Source organism: Stegastes partitus, unplaced genomic scaffold (genome assembly GCF_000690725.1).
Source record: "Stegastes partitus isolate 25-593 unplaced genomic scaffold, Stegastes_partitus-1.0.2 Scaffold2390, whole genome shotgun sequence".
NCBI classification, from domain to species: Eukaryota; Metazoa; Chordata; class Actinopteri; family Pomacentridae; genus Stegastes; species Stegastes partitus.
In genome coordinates, this window is record NW_007580121.1 from 1,297 (window position 1) to 21,811 (window position 20,515).

The 20,515-nt window shown below is 40.5% G+C and overlaps 2 protein-coding genes across 2 annotated transcripts in view; both read right to left on the reverse strand.

The window, feature by feature from the left end:
• cp (ceruloplasmin) overlaps positions 1–11,211 on the reverse strand; it is an 11,960-nt gene extending 749 nt beyond the window's left edge. Inside the window, exons 1-22 of the mRNA XM_008305045.1 lie at positions 10,916–11,211; positions 9,992–10,236; positions 9,689–9,901; positions 8,951–9,124; positions 8,783–8,874; positions 8,217–8,379; positions 7,972–8,110; positions 7,732–7,871; positions 6,998–7,138; positions 6,846–6,890; positions 6,524–6,738; positions 5,147–5,297; positions 4,729–4,941; positions 3,195–3,399; positions 2,678–2,817; positions 2,365–2,493; positions 1,931–2,037; positions 1,790–1,845; positions 1,592–1,663; positions 1,215–1,306; positions 927–1,066; positions 771–827 (exon numbers count right to left, since the gene is read on the reverse strand). Of these exons, the coding sequence (XP_008303267.1) occupies positions 771–827; positions 927–1,066; positions 1,215–1,306; positions 1,592–1,663; positions 1,790–1,845; positions 1,931–2,037; positions 2,365–2,493; positions 2,678–2,817; positions 3,195–3,399; positions 4,729–4,941; positions 5,147–5,297; positions 6,524–6,738; positions 6,846–6,890; positions 6,998–7,138; positions 7,732–7,871; positions 7,972–8,110; positions 8,217–8,379; positions 8,783–8,874; positions 8,951–9,124; positions 9,689–9,901; positions 9,992–10,236; positions 10,916–11,070 (3,084 nt within the window). The 5' untranslated portion in view covers positions 11,071–11,211. The remainder of the gene's footprint in view (positions 1–770; positions 828–926; positions 1,067–1,214; positions 1,307–1,591; positions 1,664–1,789; positions 1,846–1,930; positions 2,038–2,364; positions 2,494–2,677; positions 2,818–3,194; positions 3,400–4,728; positions 4,942–5,146; positions 5,298–6,523; positions 6,739–6,845; positions 6,891–6,997; positions 7,139–7,731; positions 7,872–7,971; positions 8,111–8,216; positions 8,380–8,782; positions 8,875–8,950; positions 9,125–9,688; positions 9,902–9,991; positions 10,237–10,915) is intronic.
• A 1,009-nt stretch (positions 11,212–12,220) lies between these two features.
• Positions 12,221–20,369, reverse strand: tm4sf18 (transmembrane 4 L six family member 18). The gene is made up of 4 exons (XM_008305046.1): positions 20,115–20,369; positions 15,320–15,388; positions 14,666–14,808; positions 12,221–13,529 (listed from the first exon to the last, which is right to left on the reverse strand). Exons 1-4 carry the CDS (start codon positions 20,292–20,294, stop codon positions 13,331–13,333), a joined length of 591 nt encoding a protein of 196 aa, XP_008303268.1. The 5' UTR covers positions 20,295–20,369; the 3' UTR covers positions 12,221–13,330.
• Between the last annotated feature and the right edge of the window lie 146 nt (positions 20,370–20,515).

Sequence of the window (20,515 nt, forward strand, 5' to 3'; positions counted from 1 at the left end):
AGACAGACAGACAGACAGACAGACAGATAGATAGAACTTTATTGATCCCTTTGGTAGCGTACCTCAGGGAAATTGTTGATCTAGTAATTATCAACTTTTAATTAATTTATTGGCCACGCAAGAGTAGTATGTCCGTAACATTCCCAACAGTCATTATTTTCTTGACCACCTGCACCTTCTTTCTTCAAAAAAAAAAAAAACATGCTAAGAAATATTCCTGAAATGTCTAGCTCCATTTAAAAAAAAAAAAAAGATTGTATTGTTATTGGGTTTTTTTCTGACCTTTTTTTCTGTGGTAACGCTGATCAAAGCAAAAAAAAAATAACATTAAAGTGGTAAGTTTTTGTACATGTGTTAAAATGCAGCACCTTAACAAATCTGAAATAAAGCTTTTGTTGAGGTTGTGAAAATTCAAAGAGTGAAATATCAAACGTGTGGAGACAAAAAAAAAGAAGTATTTTTAGCAGCTGTTGGAAAAGTGTATATTAATTCCAAATGTTCCTGTTTTGCTTGAATAAATATTCAAAAAATTCAGCTTTTTTTTTCTTTTATATGATTTATAACATTCTAGCTGTGTTATATGATGAAGACATGACGGAGTTTTCTGTATGTCTCGCCATGGTTTTGCTGTTTCCATAGAGGTGATGTGAAAAATGAGCCACATGGTGAGTAAAACTGTTACAGGAGCAAAAAATAAATAAATAATGCTCAGAAACCACTTGGAGTTCAAAAGGTTAATGTTGGGAAAGAGCAGCCTTTTGACATTTTACCTGAAAGGTGGCTGGAAACAGCTCGAATGCGTCAGTGCGGTGAGGACCTCCACCCAGCTGCAGAGAGTTATTGTAGGAGTTATAATCCGTGTCATCACGTGTTTCCATAGTGCAGTATGTTTGTATGTGATTGAGTGTGTGCTTGTTTTTCTGTACCTTATATTCCACGCTGTGGCCGTGCCAGTGTACAGTGTGTATGTCCACATCATTGCCCATTCCCATCAGGTACCAATACACCTTATCACCCACCTCCATGTTCAAACCATTCAGGTTACTGTACATGTAACCATTAATAGCTGCACACACAGAAAAAGCCACAATGACACATACACGCATTGGAAAGAAACCTTAAGGATATTTCTTCTGATGTGTAGGTGAAACAAAACAGTATTACACTGTAGAGTTTTAGTATAAATAACAGTTTTGTGTGTGTGCTTATCTCACCATGCATCTTGTTGCTCTCTATAAAGGTTTCATCATCCTTCAGGTTTGGGCGAGGGATCCTGATGTGCGTCCTGATGTTTTCATCCAGATACCTGCAGCGCAAGAATATTAATTTGCTGAATAATGCACATCAAATATACAGCACTTAAAAGTAACATCACATCATATTGTTCACAGAGTTGTGAACAGTTTGTTTGTGGGGTTTTTGGATTGTCTTGAAGAGGCAGCATAAGTTTCAGAGGCAGATGAAAATGAAAATGAAGGCAGTACTATGAAAACTGCTCAATTCGATAAAATGAAGTAAAAGAAGGAAATGTGATTCTTGTAATCCTGGTGAACTCAAACAGTCAGTGTTTAGTTTTTTAGATGAGACTTACCAGCTTTCATTCTCATCAAAGACCAAGAAAAGCAGTGCAAACTCTTCTACTTCCTTCTTCAAGCCCAAACTCCTGGAAGCAGCACAGGTTTGTTGTACTTATTGTGTGGTGGCAGCATGAACACAGGTTACAAATCTTCCATTTGCACTTTCAGATTTCTACTTATTAACTGCTTCAACGCATAGAAGAAGCTCCTACCTGGCCCAGCTTCGGCGACAGATCACCAACGGACCAATCAGCCCACTGTAAAGGTCCTGGCAGACAAGGAGACAATGTGTGAAAACGTGACGACTTGCCTTTGCCTGCGTTGCGTGTTTGACATTGTGTGTATCAATGTACCTTGGCGACATCAACAGTGGAGTAGTACGCTGACACAGAGCACTCCTCCTGCTCTGTGGTCGGTCCTGTATTCTTGTTGACGTACCAGGTGTAGGTGTGAGTTTGACCTGCAACATACATCATAGTTTTTTAAACACGTTGGATCCAGTGCATATGTGAATCTAGTAGAGCTGGTGGAGGACCAGATACTACAGGTGTCTCTATATTCTAAGAGAAATGCTCAATTTAATTTGTCACTTTATAAATGCTCTCCATTCTTCTGTAGATTAAAGACGCACAAAGTGATGATAGTTACCAACAATATAAGAACACACTAAAAAAAGACTCTGATTGCATATTGATTTTGTCTCTTTGCCAGCGTAGCAACCACAACAAAAAATATAAGCATTCTGGGATTTTCTATTTACTTCAATTATTTCTGGGCATCCCTGTACCTGGTTGGGTTTGGTGGACATCAGGAGTTTCTGTCTTGACTCCGTGGGCATGGATAGAATAAGGTCTGGTTGCCATATTCTTGAAAACCACCTTAACTTTGTCTCCCACGTTGGCATGAATCATTGGACCTGGATGAACAGGAAACACTCCAATTAGCAGCTTGAATTCAAGAAGTCATACAGCTGCTAAATGTTACATATCCTATAATTAATGACTTTTATTGCACAAACACTGGTGTCTGTTTTTGTCAGAGCAAATTAACACATACATATTACATGTGTCCCTTGTGTCACTGCTGCTTTCACAGCTTACCCATAACGCCCAGGTGTTCCATGTCAGCTGTTCTTTCCACCTGCTTGGTGAACTTGTCGTTGGTGTACTGCCGGTAGACGACTTTCTTGTAACGAGAGCCTATGAAGCCACCTTGCTGATCCAGAAAGACGCGGGCAGGACTGCAGCGGGAGTCACAAATATATTTTATCAAGACTGACAAATGTTCTAAAACACCTGGGAACTGCATTTTGTTGCAAAAGCTGGTTGTACAGCAGTGAATTAATACTCAGTACAGTGTTCTTTTGGGCATTTATGACAGGATGGTGTATTTATGACAGTAAACTGCAATGTCACAACAATGGTGCTGTATGGCACACAGGAACAAGGTTTATTAGGTTTGGATGATTGAGAAATGTATTGCAAAGACGAGGACAAGTTATTGCTGAAGATACAATGAGCCAATGTTTTACAAATGACTGTTTCAGACCAAAAAACGGAATAAATAGGGGTCCGTGTGTCTACCGTAACTCTGGTGTTTGTGCTGTACAGCTGATACCTTTCTTGACCAGTGAACATCTCCGCCTCCCAGGTACGGTTTGGAGAGTAGTCCCAGTCTGTTTCCATGGCAGCGATGTAGTAGGTCTTTGAATGGAGCATCACCTCACCCTGACGCTGAAGCATGCTGCACTTCTCCACCGTGTAGTTGGCTCGCATTCCTCCACGATAATGGTTCACCGTAGGACACACCACTTCAAACTGACCTGAAACACACACACAAACATTACATTTTATACTAATATACTGTACAGTGGACATGCCAGGTTTAAAGTTAGGCCCGACATCAATCAAGTGAATGTTGACTTTGTCAAATCTTCCTGGAGTATCCGAAGGTTGAGGTGTGTTGTCAGCTTAGTCCACAGTGATAACACAGAAAAGACTACCATCGAGTCACGTTTAAAATTGTTAATAAGCAACCAACATGCGGAGCAGCTGACCTTTGGCCTTGACACTGGCTGTTTTCCCTTATTTTGTTCATAAAGTGTCACTACAGGTCTAAATGTTCAGACTGGTTTGTCAAAATTAAAAATCTGTAGACCCACTGCAAAATGATGTCATATAATTATAGATCATAATAATATAATTGCTATGATTGGTCTGTTTATAAAAGTAGCAACATACTGTCATATTCATGATAAAGCTTCATCGTGAAGTGAAGACTATAAAATAAAAGCTCAATCATTTAACACACCAATCAGCCACAACATTCAAGCTATCTACCTAGTGTTGGAAGGGTCTCCCTTGTCCAAACTAGCTCTTACCCACACATGGAACCTCTGTGGAGGTCCTGTGGCGTCTGGAACTGGGACACTTGCAGCAGATCTTTTGCATCTTGTGGTTTAGGAGGCCAAATCATTGTCTAGTGGCATTTGTCATGTTCTTTAAAATCTTCATGGGCAGTTCTGAGGATGTGGAGGAGCACATTACCCTGCTTGGGGATGCCACTGTTTAGATAGGTGGCAGAGTAACATCCACATGAATGCCAGGACGCAAGGTTTAGTCCAGCAGAACATTCAATTGTAACGAGACGATCAGTTTGTAACAACAAATTACAGTTTTAGACTTTCTAAGCAAGGCATCCTGAAGACAGTTTGATAAACTTTTTAGCATTATCTGGTTTTGCCTTTTAATTTGCTCTATCAATAAAGATTGCTCATATCAACAAAAAGTCAGTACAAATAGGTCTCTTACACTGTTATTTTGTTCAGAACAAATTCTAATTAATTTTTATTTACGTCGGTAAACCAATCCAACTTTTAGTGGCTTTGTTTATGCTACGTTTGAGTCTTTGTTTACACAGATTTTTATTTATTTTTTTTGTCATAGTGCTTATTTTAAGTTTGTGCATTTGTATTTTGCTATATTGCAGTCAAACACAGAAAAAGTGTTTTCTTGATCATATTTTTGAATTTGGTTTTTCCTCTTTGGTTAAAATAAGCTTTACGTTTTCCCAACAACACAGAGGGTTCTGACAATTACAGTGCAGAAGTACAACCGTATGTGTTAGACAGTGTCTGAGTGAAGACGCATACCCATGCTGTCGGGCTCCATGGTGACAGTGTGCGAGATGTGCGGGAAAACGCTGATGGAGTCTCGTCTGTTCTGGCGATAGAGGAAGCGGTTGCCCTGGAAGTAAAGACTGTTGACATCTGCCTCTGAACCGAGCCCTGACAGATGCCATGTAACTTTATCCCCCTTACACATGGTCAGGCCCGGGAGGTTCCTGTAGACAAACCCATTGAGGGCTAAAAGAGAGCCACACAAATACGGATAAACATGACAAACATGATAAAGCAATGCAAAAAAAATAAAAAATGCTGAAAATGTGCAAATTACTAGATCATGTAACGACAATAAAACATTTATCCTCCAATTAAAGACATTCATTAATAACAATCAACTCAGATTTTAATGTAGTGACTGACTGCAGTGAGACTTCACACTACACACCATGCATTTTGTTGCTATTCACGAAGCCCTCATCGTTCTTGTTGACAGAGGTGGGAACAGTGGTGTAGGTCCTGATGTTGTCATCCAGATACCAGCTCAGGTTCTCATCAAACACTGTAGCCATGAGGTGGTACTCTTTATTATAGTTTTTCTATATGAGAAGAGAGACAGAAGAAGAGGTCATGTGTCAGTAATAGACTAGTTATGTATTTTGTGAACTCATAATAGAGTTATTAGGACTCCATATACCTAAAACACTATGGTAACTGGTTTCCAGCCTTAAATGAAAAACTGACATTAAGTGTGTTAGTAAGGTATTAGGCCACCACATGCCAACGTAACAGCTTCAGTGCACCTCGGTGTTGATTCTTTAAATCTCGGGAACTCTGCCGGAGGTGAACATGACTCTCCCAAAAGATATTCAAAACATTTTCCCTCATTTGGTATTTGATGATAAAGGTGGAGTCTAACATAGATGCTCAATTAGGTGCAGATCTGGTGGCTGTGTAATATATGATTGACATAATTTTCAGACTCATCAAACCATTCAGTGTCCCCTTGAGCCTTACAGATATCCTCTAGCAATATTCATGTACCATTTAGGATGAGCTGTGATAACTTTGAACTCTTTACTTTAATTTTCCCAATAGCCTTGGTTAAAGGCCAAATACCTGGAAACTAATGACAGTTCCACAGGCATCAGCTTTGTATTTAATGGTAGTGAGCCAAGTAAGTATGCTCCCTAAACTAAGGAGGTGAACATGGTAAACTTGATACTTGCTGAATCTCCATGTGATTACACTTTGCTCAAAGCGCTACTGAGCCTTATTACAACTGACTGCAGCTGTAGACTCCTCGTCTTGTTTCTTGTGGATAACTGGATCATTTAGCCTCTCCAGGCCTCAGACAAGACACCTTTTTTTAAGGCAGCCACTATCAGCCTTTTCAAACCGGTCTGATCTGCATGTTTATGGACACATTAGGATTGACCATTTTTTGCTTTTTGTTTTTTTTGCTTTGTTTTTTTTTGTTGTTTTTTTTTGTTTTTTAAATTATAGCCCCCCTAAAGGCAGTTTTAAGGCATTTAACTTCCTGTGTCCTCATTCAGCCATCTCCTTTAATATACAGCTGTCAATCTGACTTTTGTTAGCTTTGAAGTAACATTGATTATAATCATGTTGCATCTATTGCCTCATTGTCCAGTCACTGAATACTTTCATTGCATGTAGTCTTTCTCTTTATGCTTATATTTATTCATGCTGCATTTGATTGAAAATATCAGAGTCAATGTGACTTGACCTGCTTCAGCACTCATCACTTCAAAAACCTGAGTCATACATGATGTTGAATTTATGTTTAATTCTTGTTTCCGCTCACCTGCACTCCTTTCTTCAGTGATCCAGGGCGACAGATGAGGAGTGGCCCAACCAGTCCAGAGTTGGTGTCTCTAACAGGGTCCACTGCAGAGTAGTACATGTAGGTCAGACAGTCAGCTTCTCCCTCCACAGGCCCAGCACCCACAGGAACCATCCACTCGTAGGTGTGCACCGTCCCAGGTTTGACCAGAGCAGCTGGGGGAGGAGTCACCACTCCTAAAGTCGTGCAGTCACACAGAGAAAGACAGAATAATAAAAATAATAAACCAAATCATCTTTAATAATGTATGCTAACAAGGATTTTAATTCAGATTTGAACCTACTTGTCTCTCTCCTTAGCTCCCTCAGTTTCTTTGCTGTGTATGATTCTGATGAGAAGAAGAGTACCAGTGTTCAGAATGAGGAGGTAGGCCAAAAAAAAAAGAAGGGAATAATCTAGTACACTAATACAGCATTTGTATGTGCATGCATTAACCTTCCAGTTCATTGTGATAGAGTGTCCCGTCCTGTTCTATACTGTACTGTACTCCGTGTGGCTGCATTGTGTAAGGCCGGAGGGCTTTGTTCTTAAACACCACCCTGATAGTGTCCTTTTCTTCAGCTCGCAGCACAGGACCTGGAGACAATGAGGGAAACAGATGAACAGTGACACAAACACGCAAAGACTGTTGGAAATTTAGGACAAAGGCCCGTTAGATGGAGGTTAATTGAAAACCAATGCATCAGATGAATTAACAACATGGTTTAAGACGCATAGAGCCATTTATTCAATTAAAATATGTCTGAGGACAAGTTCAGTTTTGTTGCATTGCTCTATGAGTGTGCTGTTTTAGCTCTTCAGAAGTTTTTAGTTTGTTGGGTAAAAGTGCTTCATGAATAAAATAAACAGCAGGCTCTTTTTTTCTTTTTCCTTTTTTCAAGCAGGATGGCAAGGAGCCAACATGTTGCAATAATCTGTGCTGCACTGTGAATCAGTTGCTGAAGTTAGACATTACAAATACGGAGTAATGACTATCTAATCTACTAATTGAGTAAGATTCAAACTGTTTATTTTGGGTTGTTAGCAAGAGCTACTGGCTACATTTATTAATGTCAGTTGTTTCTGAGTAACTCAGCCGATAACTTTATTTCCAGAGAACCTTTGTATTTATTTTTCCTTTTTCCATAGTTAAATGGTGTAACCTAAAACCCACATCCAGCAAGAATTACCCAGAATTCCGAGGTGTTGCTCCTCTGGGCTGCGTAGCATCTTCGTCAAGAAGGTGTTGTCAGTGTATTCCACATAGCGAACCTTCTTGTAGCGGCTTCCAATGCGGTTCCGACCTCTGGTTACGAACATGTCGGCCTCACTGCACACACAAAAGCATAAATTAGAATTGGGTTAGGTCTCTACAGAAGTAGAAGAAGAGCGTCATTTCTGTATTAAGTTGCATGTTTAGAGTGACCAACCCATCAGTAGGCACCGTGGGAGCATAGTCCCAGACTTCCTCTTCAGCAGCAATGAAGAACTGTCTGAGCTCACCGTGAGGCCGAGGCTTATGGACATTAGGGAAACATTTCTTGATCTCAAATAAAGCCTGCATTCCAGCTGCATTAAACCACAAAACAGATGCATGCAAACAGTACTCAGTAAGATGTTATCCACTAATCATATCAATGGAGTCTCATGTCAAGACTAGAACATGTGATCTCACCCATCAGGTGGTCATTGACGGTGCATGTCAGCAGCCAGTGACCGGGGTTGTCAGCTACCATTTCAGCTGTCGTGCCGGAGGCCGGGAAAAGACTGATTGTGTCTGTATGGTGGTTTAGGGTGGTTAGGATCTGGCCATGGAAATGAACTGAATGCATGTCTACCTGTAAAAAAATAACATTTAAACTTTAAACCTTCACTGCAAAAAAGGATTTTTAAGAAAGTAAAAAAATCTTATTTCTGGGAAATTGTTCTTATTTTTTGTCTAAAAAGTAAAATAATCTTAACAAGCAAGTTTTTGCTTAAGAAAATTTGTCTAATTTTAAGAAAATATGTCTAACTTCTTCTTCTTCTTTTCTAAGACTTTACAGCTAATATTGAGCTAGAATTACAAGCAACAAGCTACAATGCTGTGGTTCAAATGGTTGATATTAAATCCCAGCAGAGGAACAAGATTGTTTTTATTATGGTACATAAAGGTTTAACATTAGAAAAATGATCTTCAGTAAGTTCCTTACCATCAAATGTTCTGGTTTATGGTTAAAATGAAAACAACACAGTATTTACCTCATTGCCCAGGGCCATCAAGTGCCAGTGGATCTTGTTGCCTTGACACATGCTCAGTCCAGGCAGATTACCATACAGAAAACCATTTATACCTGCAAAACACACTCAGGGTTAAATTGTGTATTTGTGCATGTATAAGGATGCAGATGTGCAGATGTTCCTCCTCACCATGCATCTTGTTGCTCTCAATGAAATCCTCATTCTCCTTCAGGCCTGTGGCAGGACTCGGGATGTAGGTCCTGATGTTTTCATCCAAGTACCAGCTAAAGTTCTCATCGGTCACCATGAACAGCAGAGCGTACATGTAGTCTCCTGACCTGTCGCCATGAAGGTCCAGAGTTCCTGTAGGAGAGGAGAGAGTGCCATTGTTATGATCAGTGATCTGTTTGTGCATAAACAGGCATTTTGCCAAAATTATAAATGTTTTCTTCCAGCTAGCATTCGTTAATCACTGTTTAATGTGCATCATCAAAGATTTTTTCTATTCATGTTAATGTTAGGGTGAGAAATGGGTCCTACTTGAATCTGATCCGCACAGATGAAGTAGACACAGTCTATGTGATCACAGTTGTGACTGTCTGATTACAAAAATAAACATGACTGAAACTACAGAAATGGTGTCCAATAAATCGATTACCTTTCGTTGCTAATCTGTTAATCAGCTTATCTGTGATACAAACTATTACTGAATTCTGATCATATTTGTGAGACACTGTGAGTTGTGGGAGAAAAATTCACATCAAAAATATTTACTAGGATGTAGAAATGAACCTGTGTAAAAGCAATGTTTCTTCTGATGCTGATACTTAAATGCAGTGGAGTAAAAGTACAAAGTAATACGTCATGGAAAAACTCAGTGTCCCAAAATTGTACTGCTGATGTGGTGGGGTTACGATCTTCCAGTACCTCTCTTGCAGACAATGAGGGGTCCTATCAGTCCTGAGTTGATGTCTTTTGGTGGGCTGACATGGGAGTGGTAGAATCTGGTCAAGCAGTTACTGTCCTGTGATGCTGGGCTGTGGGATTCAGGGAGGCTCCACTCATAAATCACTGTTCTGCCAGGAGCCACTGAGTCGTCACGCTTCAGATCTGGACCTGTACCATCAGGGTACAGAGCTCCTGAGGACCGAAAACAAAAACAGTCACATATCTACCAGCTTTTTCAATCCTCTCGTGCTTTGATACTAAATCAGTTTGTTCCTTTCTCACCCTCATTGCCTTTGCTGTAGTTCAGCCCGTGTGGGTGGATGCTGTAAGGTCTGGATGCTGCGTTCCTCAGTTGGACGACCACTGTGTCTCCCTCCTCGGCCATCAGCACTGGTCCCAGGAAACCCAGCCACTCGGGCTTCTGCACCTCAGTCCTGTAGGTGGCGTCTGTGTACTGCTTATAAACCGCCTTCTTGTAAGTGGGGCCGATGCGCTGGAGGCCTTTCTTTAAAAAGACTGAGGCTTCTCTACGGGGAGATCCAGCCAGAGAGAGAGAATAAGATGCGTCTGTGTTAAGATAAAATGTTTCAAACTCTTTGAAATGATCTGGTTAATGGTTTATTGGACATTTTTCCCAATATGATCAGAAAGAAAAGCATTAGTGTTACAGGTGCCATTAACAATGACTGTCTTCTACTGACATCTCCCAATAAACTATGACTTTTCAGCAGACACAAAACCAAGTCTCTGCAACTGAAGCACCAAATTCAGCCTCATTGATGTTGTTATTTCCACCTGCGTGCTCCCTACTGACATGTCAAAATGCCTTTCATGAAATGCAGCCTTTGATTCCACACAATGTCACACAATTTCTAAATGAGTATATATAATTAAATCATCAGTCACAAAGACTTCATATAAATGTATGTTTGCAGGACATGTAGTGTAGTACAGGTACTACATATGTTTTCCTGTGTCATTATCTGTAGTCAATATGTGACCAATATTAATCATTCCTATTGTGTTGTGTAGCTACTGCAGTCTTTTTCTTTTTTCTTTTTTGCATTTAAAAAAAAAATCTGTTTTTGCAAAAGTATGTCTCTTCATCTAACTGCATGTGTGTCTTTGCATGTGTCACCTCGGGCTTCAGAGACAACAGGCCGGTATTGACGCATAATCAACACAATGTAACTTGTGTGTACTTACTCATCTTCCTGCAGTGTGCGGTTTTGAATCACGTTCATTCCACTTGGAGCATAGTTCCAAGACACCTCCTCTATCCTGAGGACGTACTCTCTTCTCATCCCAGACACACTTATTGCTGCGCACCACAACAACAACACAACCCTCAAACTACACATTTTGACAACAAAGTGCTGGCACTTCCCCAAATGCTAGTCCGAAGAAAAACTAACGAAGCAGATGAGGAGTCTTTGTTTCTGCCCAGTACTCCAGCAGACGATAAAGATGAAGACAGACAGTGCAGTCAACTGACAGCGGTTTGTCAGTCAGTCTGTGTCCCAAACCTGAGACCCTCTGTGTCTTTATACCGACAAACAGCTGGGATCAGCCAAGCAGAGCAAAGGGGTGGGTCACTGACCATCAGACAGTGTTTGAACCAAACTAACAGACTGCAAGCTGTTTGATCAGCAGGGTGGACTTACATAAGAACAGAACTTGTTTTACACAGCAACATCCACAGATCAGATTCAAGCAATATTTATCTTAGGTAGACCGTGCTTCGCTTAAAAGTCTGACGTTGGAATAATCTCTTTTTCTTTGGCTTAAAGAAACCCTAATCTGTATCAGTTGTTTTTTTTGTTCTGAGCTTGCAGAAACACAGCCGGAAATCTGTGTTGTCTTGATTAGCCAATGACACTGACTTTTGATCCAGTCAATACTGCTGTTCAGTGGTAACTTTGAAAGCTTAAACGCTGACAGCTGCCTTGCTTAAATGTGTAATGGACTCATTTAGTTCATCGATGACCCCGTAATATTTTAGATTAATTAATTGCAACTTATTAATCAATATCACTGAAGTACATTTATTTTACTTTCAAGATGGGGCTGTCATTATTTAAAGGTTTGCTAACAATTTTGCTCATGATGTGTTGTGGATGAAACATAGAAATTACCTCCCTCCAGTTACGTTAAGGTGGGTCCTTAAAATTAGATTTTAGTCACTGACAGAAAACATCCAGTGGGTTCGGCTCTCAGAGTCTGAGGCAACATTTACTCAGTTTAGATTCCGATATGGATCAATAACAGGCAATGTTGGAAACCTCCAGCACACAAACTCTTGTCCAGGAATTGATTACAACACACCAGGCAAAGTGTGTGCACAAAGACACAGAATTTGTGCCAGTAAATCCCCTCCTCTATTGAAGTGAGTGGGGCCAAAGGGAGTAACGTTGTGCCAGAGAATATCATCAGATAAATAAAAGACATGATTTGCTGGGGCATTCAGGATTGTGTTCCTTTGGTTATGTGTTATAATCATACAAAAGAAAACTTTTTTTACCCTCCCTCTCAAAAGCTTTAATGTCAAACACTGGATATATAAAATTGAAATAGTTCTTTTTTTATTCAAGGCAGCACAAACAAACGGTACATTATAAAAATATGTCACTAAAATATATATAAAATGTCCGTTAACATTGAACTAGCATCTGAAAGACATTAGGAAAACAATTTACAACAAAATGTACTGAAAATGAAAACAAATGTACAAACACACAAATCTGTTCGTGTTGCATCCAATGCAGTGTAAATGTCGGAAGCACAGAAATAAAACTAGACAGAAAAGACACTTCAGTGCGCTTAATGGTAGACAAGAAGGCACAGTCAAAACTTAAAATCATAGAAATGTGCATTGCTTCTTGCAAAAACATCATCACCTAGGCTAAGGAAATAGCCACATGAGCTAATGTCATTTCCAAATTAATAAACAATACTTGGCTGGCATCTTAAGTGTATTAATGCAGAATAATAATACTGATCTCATTTAGATTTTTGCATCATGTTACCAAAGACGTTGTTGGGTTTACGTAAATATACGAATTATAGAGAATAAAATAATACTAAAAAGGCTGAGCAATTCTTGGAACGATGTGTAACAGACTGCTGTGTATTACCCAGTACACCTTCAATAATTATTATGATCTGGGATGCTCCTTTTCTTTCTTATTATCTGTACATGTCAGCCAGCTGAGCCTCCTTTCAGCATCTTCACCACCCAAGTCAATAAAGTACAACCTCTTCATCATATGGAATATAAAAGACATGTTATTAAATCATGGTGCCAATGACTGCACAGTGACTTTCCTACTTTAACTTGGCAACTTGAGAGCTTGAAAATTTTGTGGTTACACACAGCTGACATGGTTGTCACATGTTCATGAGCTTGTATGTGCTAGTGTGTTTCAGTTAAAGGCTGTGCTGTACCACTCACAACCACATGGTGGTGTAATGAGGCCATGTGTGCAGACTGCTGCATGTGCATATGTCCATTAATGTAGTCTACATGTGCATACATGTAATGTGTGTATGTTTTATTTTTTATCTGTCCACATGCAGTATATCTGTGCAGCTGGGTCTATATGCTCACACAAACATGTTTCTCTAAGCATTAAGACTGTACTCCTGCTTGTAGCAGCAGGGCCGGCAGACGGCATTGACTAAACCATTTCCCAGCTGTAAGAGACAGATAATGAACTCCAGCACAGCCAGGCCCAGTAACACACACAGCAGAGTGACGTTCCACTCTACAATATGAACCGGCTGACGGCACTGGGACCAAGTCTCTGGCTGCAACAGATACCTGGGACAGAGAGAGAGAAAGTGTCAGCAGGGAGTAAATCACCGAGTCAGATGCAAAATCTTAGTAGAAATGCAGCTGTTGAGTGTTATTCTACATTCCTCTAATGCTGTGCTGGAATACAGAGGTGACAAGCTGTTTCTAGATACATGGTGACGGCTCACACAATTAGGCAATAATAAATGACAAAGTGTCCTGACATGCAAAAATAATAAACATAGTGGAAGAGAATCTCTATTTTTTTTCCATAACCGGGGCCGTGTTTGTGCATTATCACATGTGTACCTTGGACATTTATCACAAGAGAAGCTAACTTTTTTTGAAGTTTAATCTTTCAGTCACTTTTACCAGTGATAGGTAGCTGGTAGCACAATATGATGAGGTAAAAGTGTTGCTGGGGTATGTGGTCAGGCTTATTTTATATTAGTAGTTAAAGCATATAAGAAACACTATAGGCTACAATTATTTTTATTTTATTTATTTATTTATTTATTTTAACGAATCAGTAGTTTTTTTTTAACAGTACTACCAGCCTTTAAGAACATCCATCCATTGTCTATACACTGCTTCATCCTCACTAGGGTCACAGGGGGCTGGAGTCTATCCCAGCTGACTCAGGGTGAAGGCAGGAGACACCCTGGACAGATCATCAGTCTATCACAGGGCTACACTTAGAGACAGACAACCAAGCACACTCACATTCACACCTACGGACAATTTAGAATCACCAATTAACCTCGGCATGTTTTTGGACTGTGGGAGGAACCCACGCTGCACGGGGAGAACATGCAAACTCCACGCAGAAAGATCCCAGGCCTTCTTAAACATCCATCCATCCATCCATTATCTACACACGGCTTAATCCTCACTAGGGTCGTGGGGGGCTGGAGCCTATCCCAGCTGACTGAGGGCGAAAGCAGGGACACCTTGGACAGGTCGCCAGTCATAATATAATGCTAAAATAATTTTTGAATAAGGACGTAGTTGATTGGCAGAAATAAAGACAGACAGCAGAAGCTATCCCAAAGTGTTACCAAAGTTTATGCTTTCTGACATTTTATAGACAGGAATAATTAATAATGAAATGAAACTGATAATATTAGAGTGAGCCTGCACAGCACAGTACAGTATCTCCTTACCTGCCCTTTTGTTCTGCGAAGGGGTACGACCAACCCAGCACGGTGAAACAATGGGGTCCCTGCACCAAGGCAAACCCTGATACAACGAAACAATAGCTGGACCCCACCAGGCCGACCACAGCTGCCAACACTGAGCCACACATCTGTGGAGCAATGGACAGCACACACAGGGACTTTTAAGAAGAACATGTTTGGATGCCTTTGTCAATGTTTTTCTGTGACTTTCTGTTCATATGAATGAATGTAACCTGCTTCTCTCATCCATTTCACACATGAGATACAGAGGCAGCTGCTACACACACACACACAGCTGCAGCTGTGCATGGGGCTTGAGTGAAGCGAGCCAAGCTTATTTTGTTACCTAACAATGGGACCATTGTTAAATGACCATAGCTGGATTAGCATTAGCATTCTACCTCATAAGGGCACAGTGTTGGCTTGCTAAATGACAGCTTCAGAGTATTACAAGTGTTGAGAGAAAAAACAAAACAGGAAAATGACAATGAAATTGGTATGAGTTCAGCCAAAATATATTTTGATATTTTGAAAAACAGACATTGAAGGACAGTTAGGAAATAATGGCTGGATTTTATTAGACTGTAAAAACATAATGAAGCCTGCAGATTTTAATTTATAGCTGATCAAGTTTCTTACCATTAAGCTCTCATTCCAGCAGCAGCTACATTTCCCCAGAGTACAGAAGACCACAGCTGGAACCAGCATCTGGACGTACAGAAAAGTACAATGTTTCACAAGCATTTCTGAACAACAGCAAGTTTTCATTGTTTTTTTGTTCATTAACAACAACTACTAATGAAAAAAGACAAAGATTATGATCCAGAAGTTTGAGTCATGATTATAAATCTCGGATCCTGCTTCTGTTTGCTGACGGTCACTGAGAGCTGTCACAGTATTACACCATCTGGACTGCTACATATGTCACCACCTTTGCAGTCAAATTCAGTCAAGAGGTCTCTAACAACACCAGCAACATGAGGTTGTAATACCCATTACACTACACCCATTAGAATCAAATGCTGGATAGTAACAACTAAAGCTTTATTGGGCCACGGAATTCAAAGTTTAGCCTGAGTGTTGCCAGAATAATGGATTTTGTTGGCTAAATGAAAAGGAAGTAGCTGCTTGAGGTGCATTTTAGGACATTTAGTAAACAAGTTCAGCTTTATGGTTTCAGACTTTCAGTGCAGTAATACACTTGTCCACTGTCTAGCTGAACACAATGCTAACACATGCTGCTGTCACGTTTTGGTTGTTATGGTGCAGTAGTCACGTAATATCATCAAGCAGAGCTGAAGTTGACATAACTGAGACTTAGAGGCATCCTGAACTAAACTGTTGCAAGCGGATATGTTGACCTGCTCGTGGTCCTACACAAGATGTGACCTCTGAGCCTGAAAAATGAAGCTAACTCGAAAGTGCCAGAAACTACAGATCCTCGAATAGCCTGTTAAGGCTCCAGTCAATCCCCACAGAACTCTCTGTTAAAATGTCCAACTTTACAGCAGAAATAAACATTTTTACTGCCCTGGTACAAATGAGGTTTTAGCCTCTGTGGATAATTTCTAATAATGGGAGGGATTTTTGATGTAACACATCCATTTAAATTGTATTAAAACCTTCAGTTATGCATATTTAAGGACACAGACACTTGGAATGACAAGTGGGTGCCATCATAGGACAGTCCATGGTCCAGAGACATTTTAATGGCCTGGCTCAGCTCCATTCAGACCTTCAACTCTTTGCTCATTGTTAGATGAGGCAAGAGTTAGGCCTTGATTATACACCCTTTGGGACATGCACATGTTTAGGTGCATAGTTGTTCCTATAATATTACTTTCTGGTCCACGTGGAGTGTGCTGGGAGAAGACCACTCCATACTAGAACAGTAGGGCAGATGACAAAATGTACATCATGCAGACCCTAGCAGACCCTTGTGCACTCATGGACTTGGAAAGTACACCACTGATCTTAGGAGGAGTCAGGCAAGCTGGCAACAGCAAGAGCCACCACACTGAGGTTCAAAATAGTTGTTCAATAACCCGTGGTTCTGCTATCTTTGTATACAATCAGTGGTGAAACATCACAGATTGGTAGTTCATGGAAATCCCTAAAATGTAGCTGCATGAGACCATAAATTTTGATACCAAATTTAATCACAGTAATACTTGTTGAAAAACTTTTTGAAATGTCTGACTCTGACCTAAAGTGATTGAAAGCTGGCATACGGACATACCAGCTTTCAAACAACACAGTTCTACTGAGATGTGTTACAGTTCACTATAGCTGGAGTCAAGCAAGAGTGCTGAGCAAACATGATTTATGATGCCCCGTTCTAATGCTTACTAAGTCCTGACAGTAACAGTAATTACAGATGGCCAAACGTGACTTCTGGGCGCCGACTGGACTATATACCAGCAGCTGAGATACAGCTTATATGTATAGAGAGCCTTAGGACTGCAGGAGACAGGGAGACATAATGGAACTCTACACCTGTGTGTTTCAGAGATCTACTGTTTTATTTTTCTCATCTCCCTTTTTCCTCTCTTCCCCTTTCCTGTGTTGTTGCCTCCCTGTCAACGACCTTAAATCACATCCTAACAGATGGAGGGAAGCTCCCAAGGTCTCACACACACACACACATACACACACACGCACACACACACACACACACACACACACAGATCAGAGCAAAACTACACATCCTGAATGTCTCCCTAAAGCACTATCCTTGCAGAAAGAGAGACTGGAGGGAAGCGCACAGCGAGAAAGGAAGAGAGAAGGAAAAAGGAGGGAGGAAGAGCAAGGGAGAGGAAGGGAGCAAACTAAAGATAGACTTCTTTCAGAGGGCTTCAGTTTGCTCTTTGACACGCCAGCATTTTGTCATTTCCACAAAGATAGAAGAAGGCCAAAGAGGAAAAAATAAGGACAATAAGTAATCTTAGACAAAGGGGGAAAAAAACTGAACTGAAGATAAAGTCATGTATGTAAATCTCCAAACACAATCCCAGGTGCACAGTGGTCACTGGAGAGCACGGCCTTTATTTACCTTAACATCCAGACCAGATATTTAAGATTGGCTCTTACTGGAGACCTTTATCTCTAAATTCTCTTGCTTTAAAATTTTAATTACATTTTAGAAAGGGATTATTCCCCTTCCAGCAGTTGAAGGGAAATAATCTCTTGGCTTTTACAGTAAAACATCCACAGCACGTGTATTTAACAGCAGCTTAACAAGGAGAAAGCTCAATTAAGTGAGAATGTACCACGTGAATCCATATAGTTCAGTTTATTCAGCCTGAACTCCTGAACTTTGATCAGCATCTCGTGTTTGTGAAAGAGGCATTTTAAAGATCCTGAATTCTTACTTTCATTTCTCTGCAGACCAAACATCTGCTAACACCCGTCCTGTGCTTTTCAGGTTCGTTCTGTGCAGATTCATCACTGCATGCTGAATGCCGTGGCAACAAACCACTAAAAACCTGTTGCATATATAACTGTTTTGGCAACTTCACACTGAATCCCTGGAGAAGATAATAATTAAATGAGTAAGTGAAATACAAGCTGCTAAGAAATGCTTCCGAAAACATCTGCTGCTGCAATGGAATGTATGATATTTACTTGTTGTGGTTTCATTTCCTTCACAGTTATGTTCTGTAGTAACACATTTTTGCAAAGGATGTAAACATTTGAGTATTTCCCCCCCCCCAAAACAAACTACAAAATCTAAACATTTCAGAGATTTTAGAGTTCTTGCTACCCAGTACAAGTGCTCTGCTGATCAACAAGTTAATCTTGTCTGGCAAAATACAACCTCTCCTCTGTTTCTCCATAAAACCAAACTAAATGAACAGTTCCTTTCTGCTCAGTCAGAGCATAAACCCATCAGATCAGCAGCATGCAGAACAGACGGATTAACTGTGGATTCACACAACACTACATTGTTCTCGATCACATTCAGACTGAATGATGCTGAAGAGCAAACAGTTGACATTTAGGAATCTTTTGTTGTTCATCACATTTGTATGAGACAGAAGTTGCATATTACAAACTACAATCAATGACGTGGAAGAAAAAAAAATCCTAAAAAAGCAATAATCACCACAAACAAAAAAAGGAAGAGTCAGTGTGCATGTTTTAACACTGTCACCACTGTATCTGCATGTACCAGCGTCCCTCACCCTTCCCACTGAATAAGGGAGGAAGGGAGGTGACACTGGCTTTCACGTCCTCGTGCTCTTTTAAAGGGCTTCGTCTTCGGTGCAGTGTGGTGAGTTTCAGAGTCACATGGCTCAAATGCTATCAAACACTCTCATTCATTTAGCTTCAAATGGAAAAAAAAAGTTGTGTAACATGCAGCGGTCAAAACATGAAAATCCCTCCCTTTGATTCTAGAATAAAAAACAGTGAAACTCATTACAATTAGTTTCAGTGAACTTCTCTCCTCACTGAATCTAACGGTGACGACTCCACCACGTGGCACCAGTTAACCTCAATTAAACCCACATCCGCTAAGTCTTTTCAGTCTCTGCCAGGCAAAGTACTCCAATCTGATTATCTAACATTTCAAACAAAGTTGCACCATCACCTCCTTACAAAACAGCTTTCTTCTTACCTTCACCTCTCCTTAATCATTATGGTGAGCGGCACTGCTTTTGGCAAACTCCTGATAATAATCATCAGAATCATTTAACACGATGCAAGGTGCAGCACTGTCAAAATGACATCTGCTGCTTATTCTCTATATTAAATGAATTACTAGCATTCAAACCCCTCAAAAGCACAGTCTGTCTGCAACTCCTTGTTTCTACACCACCCTTACACTGCTGCTACCCCCACCCATTTAATCAGCAGAAAACTGAAGATAAATGGAAACAAGCTGCAACAAAAACCTGCGATGACAATTTGGTCAGGAATTGTCAGGATTTTGTCTTCAATCTCATGTCAAACAAACTAAAGTTAACATTCTAGAAGTTGTTTTGATTGTTGAGTGCCATGCAAAAATAAATGGGTGGGGGGGGGTATGTCAGAAGTTACATTGGAGGCATTCAAGTATTTTTTTTAAGTCATCACATTACTGTAAAGTTATAAGTAAAAGTAAAGCACATGGTGCTAAAGTTCTAATCGAGGATGATCTTACTGCTTCTTTGTTCAGGGACAGTGTCAATGAAAAACAAGTGATAAAATAAAATTATGTAACCTTAAAGTGCACTTTCCCCTCCTCAAAATATGTCACCACCATAAAGAGCACCTAAACCTTGGTGTACGTTCACCACTTATCTAAAGCTGAGATGTTGCAACCTCAAGATATCTGATCAGACTAAAGCTGAAAAATCTCCTAAAATGTAGCCCTACACATAACACAAATAACTAATCAGTAGTAGAGTTCCATCATCTAAATATAACTTAAATGCAGTTTCTTTGTACTCACCAGCAGCCCCCCACCTCCTAGTCCACCAAAGTACCAGATGTAGCTGGCCAGGCGGTCCTGCTGGATGTAGGCGATTTCTCCCATTGGAAACAGCAGCAGCAGGTTGGCCACGATACAGCAGAGGGCCAGAGGCAACAAAGCCAGGCCCAGGGACCTGGCAAAACCCACCGAGCAACACATAGCTCACCCAAAAACACACTCGCAGCCGCAGGGAGGAGAGCAGAGAGCTGGAATGGGCTGAGGAGGGCAGAGAAAGAAAGAAGGAAAGAGAGGAGGGAAGGGTCGGAGCAGCTGGGGAGCCAGGAAGTAAAAACAAGTGGCCAGAGCCCACTGCAAGTGTGTGTGTGATGGTGTGTAAGTGTGGGTCTGTAAGAGTTGGACAGATTATCTTTCCTCTACAG

Coding starts and splice junctions, on each gene's coding strand:
- tm4sf18 (XM_008305046.1), bottom strand. CDS start 20,294: ATGTGTTGCTCGGTGGGTTTTGCCAGGTCCCTGGGCCTGGCTTTGTTG. Junction 15,389..20,114: donor TAGGAGGTGGGGGGCTGCTG/GTGAGTACAAAG, acceptor CTGTACGTCCAG/ATGCTGGTTCCAGCTGTGGT. Junction 13,530..14,665: donor TTCGCAGAACAAAAGGGCAG/GTAAGGAGATAC, acceptor TCTCTGTCCCAG/GTATCTGTTGCAGCCAGAGA.